At 64.5% G+C, this 8,718-nt stretch overlaps 1 protein-coding gene across 1 annotated transcript; it reads right to left on the bottom strand.

Annotated features, from left to right (window-relative positions):
• Positions 1-1,745: 1,745 nt before the first annotated feature.
• On the bottom strand, positions 1,746-7,977 carry CBX4 (chromobox 4). The gene is made up of 5 exons (XM_064369255.1): positions 7,720-7,977; positions 7,548-7,591; positions 6,356-6,421; positions 4,208-4,274; positions 1,746-3,975 (listed from the first exon to the last, which is right to left on the bottom strand). The coding sequence occupies exons 1-5, from the start codon at positions 7,786-7,788 to the stop codon at positions 2,542-2,544; spliced, it is 1,680 nt and encodes a 559-aa protein (XP_064225325.1). The 5' UTR covers positions 7,789-7,977; the 3' UTR covers positions 1,746-2,541.
• Between the last annotated feature and the right edge of the window lie 741 nt (positions 7,978-8,718).

Genomic DNA, 8,718 nt, shown 5'->3' with positions numbered 1-8,718 from the left:
CAGGCCATACCTTTCCAAGAATGGGAGTGGAACCGTTTCCTTCCCTGCCCTGCGGGACTGCCATCCTCTACCTCCCCTCTGCCACCCCCAGACCCAGCCAGGCAGAAGCCACCCATAGGGTACGGGAACCACCAAGGCCTGAGGTCACCCTGGTCATAAACTGCGTGTGCCTGAGCCAGGGGCCCCCTTCCCATCCTGAGTCCTCAGTTTTCCTCAGCTAGAAAAACAGGGAGACCACGTCCACGCCTGGCATGGGCCTTTGTGTACCAGCCAGTGAAGGACGGGCCCAATTCTCGTGCCCAGCAGGCAGTTTGCCAGAAGCAAGATCACCCTCCTTCCACTCCCAGGGTGGCAAAGGGCATTCATTCCGTGGAGCGGGAGGAGGAGTGTGTAACTCACTCTAAATGGGGCTGGGGTGATGGTGGGGGTGGGGGTGGGGTGGGGGGGAACTACTCACAAAAGCCAGGGCTTGAAACTCCCAACGGCTTTTTTTTTTAAAGAACTTCCCTTCCCCCTCCCCTCCCCTGCTGGGCTCCCCTCCCCCACCTCCAGCCGCTGGTGGCCTGCAGCCAACACTGGCCACACTGTCCGCTTTCAGGCCTCCCCGCCCTCCTGGCCCCATCTCCCCAGCCTTCCCCACACTGGCTCTCTCACCACCACCCCCCCACTCTGAACCACGTTGACCTCTTCCGCCCTGGCGCCCCGCACAGGCCCGGGCCCCCTGGTCCAGGCGGGCAGGGGAAGGGCTTCCGAGGCCGGGAGCAGCCCCGCGACTGCCAGGCCCCCAGCCCCGCGGCCCCTGGCCCTGCTCGGCCACCTCGGCCCGGAGGAAGATCGCTGCGTCTGCAGAAAGCTGGCCACGGCCGCCGCATTCCCGGGTCGCGGCTTCCTGGCCCGCCGAGCCGCACCCCGGAGTTCGGCCCAGTCCCGTCGCCCCTCTGGGCCCTTAACCCCTTCCTCCCCCGCCACACCAAGGGCCCTGGCCTTGCCACCCTGAGGGAGAAGGGTGAGGAGTCCCAGCTCTCCTCGTCAAGGGAGTGGGGGTGGCAGGCCTCGGTCGCCCGCCCTTCTCCCGGTCCCCATCCATCTCGCAGGAAGCCCCCCGTCCTCCACCCGGGCCGCGATCGCCGCGCCTCTAGTGGGAGCCTCTGGCCTCATGGTTTCCGGGGAGAGAGCCTGAAAAGCGAGGGCCTCGGAGGGGCGGGGCCGCGATGCCAGCCAGGGACGCTGGAGAGGCTGGGGGGTCCCCGCCCCGCCGAACCTGCCCTACCGGGCGTGATTGTTAGAAAGGAACTTCCCCGCCTCGCCAGGGCCTGTGCCTGGGTGTGTGGAGCCCCAGGGGTGGGGGCTGGGGGTGAGAATAGCCAAAGTTCAGCCGCTGCCGGGTGGGTGCCGAGAGGGAGACTAGCCCCACCCGCGTGTCCGTGCCGCCCACCCCTGCACTCCCTCCTCCCCTACCCAGAACCCAGGGTTTGCCAGTGCCGCGGGCATCACCGGCCGGAAAGCCTCGGGGGCGGGGACGGCTCCCACCCCCCCCCCGCAGGAATTCCCCTTTCCAGCCGGGCGCCTCTAGACTTCTCAGGGAGCGGGGTCACCCTCCCGCGCCAGCGCGCGGCCCGCGAAACCGGCCCACTTCGCTGGTGCAAAGGTTCAGCACCCAGCGAAAAGGCGGAGTTGGTGGCGAGAGGGGTCCGGCCCCTCGCTGCCCCCGACGTTCCTTCTGCGCTCATCTCAAGCAGTAAAAATGCACCTTCAACATCTCCATTTAATATTTACATTCAAGCAGGTAATAGTTGGAAGCTTATAGTTTAGACATTTCTAGTAGCAGCAGTTTCTAGAGAGCTCGAGTAGCCTTTTAACAAACTTCTTTTTTTTTTTTTTGCACATAGAAACAACACATCCATGTGTACAGTATCAAAAAATATATACCAAGGTTACTGGCATTGCAGTTCCTGGAGGGGAGGAGAGGGGAGGAAATGAAATCAACCGAAATACTGGAAGGAGGGGAAGAAAAGTCAAAAGAAAATAGTTTGTCTGATATAGAATATAACATGATCTAGAGGAAACTCCATAAATCTAGGTTTTTATATTTCAATATATAAATACCTACAAATAAATATATATATAGCAGCCCGAAGAGGGGTGGTCGGGCCTTTTGAGCTCAAACAATACATTTCAATAATAACACCACGTACAAACGGGAGTAGAGTCAGCACTTGACAAGTTAGCACGGTTAAAATATAATACTAGAACTCTGAGACCGCGGCGCAGGGCTGCCCTGTCCGTTCCGGGGGTCCGTCTCCAGCGGGGAAGGGCAGGAGAGGGCGAGCCCCGCCGGCATCACGTGGAAGGGGCCTCCGCCCAGGTCTGACAGCCGCCGCGGGGGGCGGGGGCCTGGGGGGGTACGTGGTTACCTCGTGTTCTCGCCCTGGGGGCCAGCCCGGATCTCTCGCGTTTGGTGAGAGGGGAGCGCGCCCCGAGGCCCCAGGTGCTCAGCCCCCACCCAGAGGGAATAACGCTTCCCCTTCTGGCGCCCTCCAGCTACACCATCACATACTCCTTGAAAGTAACGGTGAGGCAGTTCGCAGTGACGTCGGTGATAATTATATTCCCAAAGAAGGGCTTGAACTCGCTCAGCGACTCTGCTGGTTCGTCCTGGGCCTCGGCTGGAGGCTTCTCCGCCGCCGTGGCGGGCGCTGCTGCCACCGCCGCCACCGCCGCTGTCGCGGGCGCCTCGGGCTTCACCTGGACGGAGTTGGGCGGTTCCCCGGCCTCGCTGCGCGTCTTGACGCAGCGCAAGTCTATGGGCTCATCCAGGTCCGAGTCCAGTAGGATCACCTCGGGCTGCGGGAGGGTGGCGGCCGGTGGCAGGTCGGCAGGGCGCTCGGCGGCCGGGCTGCCCCCCAGGCAGGTGGGGGTGCTGATGCTGCGCGCCGTCAGCCGCTTCTTGCAGGGCTCGCGTTCGCCGTGGGTCTCGGAGAGGCAGCGCTTGCGCACGTGGGAGAGGTTCAGGCCGACGGCGTGGTGGTGGTGGTGGTGGTGGTGGTGGTGGGGATGGGGATGCGGGTGCGGGTGGTGGGAGGGCGGGTGCGTGCTCCGGGCCGGGTCCCAGGCCAGCAGGTCGGGCTTGGTGGTGAGCTGCAGGGGCTGCTCTCCAAAGGCCTCCTTGGTTGGGGACAGCTTGCGGGAGCCGGCATCCTGGGGCTGCGGGTCGCTGGCCCCCGACACCTCCTCCTCCCTCCTCTTGGGCGGTGCCTCCACCTTCTTCTCCTCTGCGCTCGCAGCCTTTTTAAAAGTCCTGTCGGCAGGGGGGTGGCGCTCGTCGGCCGCCCGCTTCTTGTGGCTGGGGGAGCGAGCCTCCCCCTCCGCCACCTCGCCGGACTTGATCTTCACCGCCTGCATGCCGTTCTCCATGTACTTGCTCATCACGATCACTATGCGCCCGTTCTTGTTCTTGTTCTTGACGATCTTCATCTTGCCCCCGATCCCGTTGCCCGTCACAGCCTCCTTGGGGGCCGGCATCATTCCGTTGGGGGGGCCCTTCTCGGAGCCTTTGCCTGGAGCACCCGCCGCGCTGGCCAGGGGCTTCACCGCCCCCAGGTAGCCCTTGGCCCCCGCGCCTTGCGCCCACTTGTCGGGAGGGTGGGTCTTGGCCCCCAGGTCCGGGCAGGTGGGGCTGGGCGCCTCCTTGTGGCCGCCCTGGTACTGCAGGTCGTACATTTTGGGGTCGGGCTGGTAGGGGTGATGCTTCTTGCTGTTGAGCTGGTAGTAATACTTGCCGCTCTTGCCCGGCGGCGGGGGCTTGCCCGCCCGCTCCTTGCTGTGCGGCTGGTACTGGTGGTGCTTCTTGCTGTTGAGCTCGTACTGATGCCCCTGGCCCTTGCCCTGCGTGCCCAGATCCAGTTTGGCACGGTTGTCGGTGGAGGAGTCCTGGAGTCCGGTCAGGACATTGGAACGACGGGCAAAGGTGGGCACCTGAGGGAATGGGTGCAGGGGTGAGAGGAGGGAGAAGGTGGCCCCACAGCATGCCGGGAGTTTCTGGAGTGTCCCAGCCCCCACCAGGTCTGCCTCGGGGAGAGCCAGAGGTGGGAGGTCTAGTAGACAGGAAGCAGGGTTGGGGTGCTGGGAGGAAACCCCCACCCCAGGCCTGAAGGCAGCTCTGGTGGCCACGTCAAGGGGGTGCCCGGGGGCGACCGCGTGTATTCACCTGCACCACCAGCGGTTTGGGCTTTGGCCCTCTCTTCCGATATCCCATCAGCTGCTCCTGCCGTTCCCTGGTGGGAGGGTACAGAGGGCAGTGCTGTTAGCCTCAGGGTCGCCCCCTCCCGCTAATCCCAGAACCTTCTGTGATGCCGCCCTCCCACCACCTTCAACGAGCACCAGGTAGGGCTGGAGGGACACAGAGGAATCAAGAACTCAGGGTGAGTCAGGCCCCAGCGCCCTCCACCCTCGCACCAACCCTCCTCTGCCCAAGAGGTCCTGGGCAAAGGGCTCCCCCACTTTGATGCCCACACCTGAACCGGCACCCCCCAAGCCCTACCTCTGTGCTCAGGAGGCAGAAGCTCAGGGCTGCACCTCTGGCACTCGTGCCCACAGCCTTGGGCCCGTGGTTCTGTGCGACGCGGAGTGGACACAGGGGTCCAGGGAAGACAAACCCGCCCAACCGAGGTGTGCGCCGACCTCATCCCTCCCGTCAGAAGCGCGGGATGCTAATGACCTCATTAAGATTCCGATAACGAGTGCCTCCAGCAGAAGGGAGGACTCTTTTTCTTAAAGGCCAGGCACTAAACAGGGGGAAGGGCTGAGCCCTTGTTTACACAGCGGCAAATGAGCCAATTAGAGGCTGGGGGCGGGGGCGGGCCACCAAGGCCAGAGTCTGGCCAGGTTTCTAGCCACCTGGTGAACGCTGGGCTCCTCCCAGCTGAGCAGGTGGGCGGGGCCAAAGCAGCTTGGAGAGGCACCGCCTCCAAATTATGAATAAACCCCGGGGGCGGAGGCACCGGTCACTACATCCACCTCCTGCCTGCAGGCCAGTCTAAGGGTGATCCGCAGCTGGGGCCCGGACTTCCCAGGCATTACCCAGGCCTCCACAGAAGAATGGGATGCCTCTCTAGCGTTTGCCAAAGTTGCAGCCCATTCCTGGGCCAGAATCAGGTTCTTGACAGACCCTAGTCACCACCCCCAAGCCCCCTCGGACTAACCCCGGAGAGTTCTGAAGTGCCCCAGGGCGGGGGCCAGGGCCTGACTCTGAAGTTGCGTGGCATTGCAACAGCCTGCGCTTTAATTCTTCAGGGACCCATTATGTAACGTGGCATCAGCCGCTGACATGGTTACAGGGTGGTGAACTCCCAGGTTGCGGGGGGGCAGGATCCCCCTACGTGCCCTCCTGCATTTCGGGAGGGCAGCTTCCCAGCCCGGCCAGTAGCTAGCTCAGAGGGTCCACAGTTTACAGTTTTAGCGCCAAACGCGCCACAGGAAATAATGCAAAATAAAAGGGGGAGGAGAGATGGAAGGCAGTGGGGTGGCCGAGCTCCAAGGGTTCCGGCTGCTCCTCCCCTCCTCGCCCTTCCCCCTTCTATCCTCTCCGAAACAGAGAACCACAGCCACCGGCGCCGAACCCAGCTGCAGCAGCTGCAGCGTGACAAGCAACCGTGCGCACGAGGACGAGCTCCCCAGAAGCAGCCACCCCTCCACCACCAGGCAGCAACCATCCCAGGCCCTTGGGCCAAGCCCCCTCTGCCTTGAGAGTGGGTGGCCCTGCCCTGCCAAGCAGCCCAGTTGCGGGGGGGGGCAATCCAGCACCCTATGGAATCTATTCCGGACCAAGCTTAAGCTCCCGGAGGGTGCGGGTGCAGCCCTGAAGGCCATGTCAACTTTCCTCCAGCCGCCAACAGGTTAAGTTCAGTTCCATGACGTCCAGGCGGTTTCACAATGCCAGCTCTCTCAGAGCTGCACCGCGAAGCGCCGGTGCCAAGGGCCAGTGGCTGCAGGACTGCAACACCTAGGCTCCAGGGTGGGGCTCCAGGTTGCAACAGGAGGGGCCCCTGGGGAACCAGGCACAGCCACAAGTTCTCCAGGCAGCTGCAGGGCCACCCACACACACCCTTCCCAAAGTTCCCCCAAAACCCAAGGCTGGCCTTCCCTGGCCCTGCCCCACCCCCACCCCAAGCTGCAGCAACCGCCAAGGACGCTGGTTAGAGGAGCTGGGGCCCCAGCCATGCCCATCCAGGCCGGTTGCGTGGGGGCTCCCACCAGCCCCCCCCCCCCCGCCCATTTCCTACTACTTCGTCGCCCACTTTGCCATTCCCATATACGGTCACGGGTGGCGGGCGGTGGCTGCGTGGGGGACGCTCACCTGTTCTGGAAGGCGATCAGCAGCCTGGGGTCCAGGATGTTCTCCTCCGGTTCCCACGTGTTATATCTTGCAAGGGAAAAGGGAGGGGGACACAGTGAAAAAAAAAAAAAAAAAGGCCAGCTTTCAGCTTTGCCTCGGCCTCCAGGTAGGGAGTGACATAAGGCCCTACTCCGTCTTCATGAACATTTATCTGTGGATGTGGAGGGTGGAGGGTAGATTTCTGCAGGCCTGACACAGTCCCTGACACGCTGCCCCCGCTCAAATAAACACGCAAGGGCAGGAAGAAAGGGGAGGGGGAAGGAAAATGAAACTAGCAGTTTATTTTGCAGTTGTGAAGAATTTTAAGCATGTTACTGCGACATGTTCCAAAGCCACTTTGCTCCCCAGGAACCCTGCGTGCAAAGAAGCTGAAATGCAAAGTCGCAGTCCCCCTCCTCTCCCCAGCCCCAAGTCCCCGCAAGGGCTTCAGCCGTTCTGCATTTGACCCCTAATCCGATAACCGGCAGCCAAGCGGCCCCCCCCACACCCCCTCGTGGCCCAGGAGCCCGCTGTCACGGGCAAGCAAACCCCAAATACTCAGCAACACAAAAATATGCCTCCGTGTGTGTGTGTGAGTGTGCGTGTGCCTGCGCGTCTATCTCCATCCGGTGCCTTCGCATTTCAAATTAAAGAAAAAAAATTCTCCACCAAAAGCGCCGCAGTGACAGTTCCCAACATTTTCCGCCTTTCTTCTTCCCCTCCCTGCACCACTAGGAGGGAGGAGGCACACAATTGCATTTTCGTCGCTTTTTAATTTTTTTTTTTTTTTGGTTTTGCAATATGGAGCCGTTCGGTGGAGGGAAAGGGGAAAGGAGCCATTTTCTGCTGCACATCAGTCAGTGCCTTCGCCCTCCCTCCCTCCGCCGGCCTCCCCGGCTCGGCCCCGCGTCTCTCCAGCTCCTCCGGCTCCTTTTAGTGCATAAATTAGTGATGGCATTTCCCGGAGAGCGGAGCACAACACAGGGCGCCGGGCTCGGGCTCGGCGGCTCGGCTTCCCCAGTGCCTGCCACCGACTTCCCCACCCCCTCCTCCCTCCACTCCACCTCCACCCCGCCTCCCGTCCGCTCCCCCCACCCCCCCAGCAGCTCGGCGGGTCCGCGGCCCCGCGCCCCGCGCCACGGCCCCCGGGCCCCCGCCCTCCGCCGCGACTTACTTGGGCGACCAGCCTCTCCATTTCACCAGATACTCCACTCTGCCCTGGGGGGAAGAGACAGCACTCCATCAGCTTCCGCGGGATCCCCGGCCCGGCCCGCAGCCTCCCCACCCCCTCCTCGCCTGCTCGGGGGCTGCTCCGGCCGCCGCTCGCCGCCCCCGAGCCGCCCTACCTTGCGGATCCGCTTCTTCTCGATGCTCTCCACCGCGAAGACGTGCTCGCCAACAGCTGGCAGCTCCATGGCCGAGCCGGAGCGCGCCGGGGCGCGGGCGGCCGGCGCGGCTGCAGACGCTGCTAGCTCCCGCCGGCGCCCCGCGGCCGCCCCGGCCGAAGCGCCCCCGCTGCCGCCGCCGCTCGCCCCGCACCGCCCGGCCGGCCCGCCGCTGCCCGCGCCCGCCCCGGCTCCCGGCTCGCGCTCGCTCAGACAACTGAGCCCGGGCCGCGGCAGCACAAGAACTCATGCAAATCCCGGACGTCAGCGGGCGGGGCCTCGCCGGGCCCAGCGCGGCGTCAGGGGGCGGGCCGCGGCGCGGATTGGCGCAGCCGGGCCTACCGGAGGCCCCAGGCCTGGGCGGCGGGGGGAGGAGGAAAGGGCGCGGGTGGGGGACGCGGAGGGGAGGGCGCCGGGGAGGTGCAGGGGGAGGGATCGGCGAGCCTGGGAGAGGGAGGCTGCAGACTGGGAGCGAGACCGGGAAGGAGAGGTGTGCCGGCCCGGGCGGAGGCGGGCGGAGAGCTTGACAGCCGGGAGGGTCTCGGCCACGACCCCCCGCCCACAGCCCGGTGCCCGGGCCTCCCCCTTGCGGCCGGTTCTCAGTGTGCACGGCCCCGGGACCCCTGCTGGGGGCCACCAGGCGTCCGCCGTCGCTCCCAGTGGCACCGAATTGCGTCACCGGCGGCCCGGGACGCGCAGGCCCCGCCAGCAGGGGGCGGAATGGGGCAGGGGCAGCTCGCTCCCCCCTGCGGGCCCCGCCTCGCCTCTTGGCGCCGGGCGTTTAGGAGCGCGAGGAGGGAAAGGGACAGGGCAGGGAAGAGGCCGGACTGGGTGGGTGCCAAGGAGAGCTCGAAGAACGCACGAGGAAGGGGACGGACGAGCGCCCAGCCCCGGGGCCCTGGCGCCCAAGAACCTCAGTAGAAAGGGCTCCGAATCCGATCCCACCCCATCCTCAACGGC

The sequence above is a fragment of the Aotus nancymaae genome, unplaced genomic scaffold, assembly GCF_030222135.1.
Source record: "Aotus nancymaae isolate 86718 unplaced genomic scaffold, 86718_ANA_hifiasm-v0.15.2.pri h1tg000089l, whole genome shotgun sequence".
In the NCBI taxonomy this organism is placed as follows: domain Eukaryota; kingdom Metazoa; phylum Chordata; class Mammalia; order Primates; family Aotidae; genus Aotus; species Aotus nancymaae.
Note: the sequence above shows the minus strand (reverse complement) of the source record. Positions and strands in the feature narration are given on the sequence as shown.

Excerpts from the sequence above, each read along its gene's own strand:
- CBX4 (XM_064369255.1), bottom strand. The coding sequence starts at position 7,788 with ATGGAGCTGCCAGCTGTTGGCGAGCACGTCTTCGCGGTGGAGAGCATC. Across the intron at positions 7,592-7,719 it reads AGAAGAAGCGGATCCGCAAG|GGCAGAGTGGAGTATCTGGT; the intron begins GTAGGGCGGCTC and ends TCTTCCCCCCAG. Across the intron at positions 4,275-6,355 it reads CTGATCGCCTTCCAGAACAG|GGAACGGCAGGAGCAGCTGA; the intron begins GTGAGCGTCCCC and ends CCCTCCCACCAG.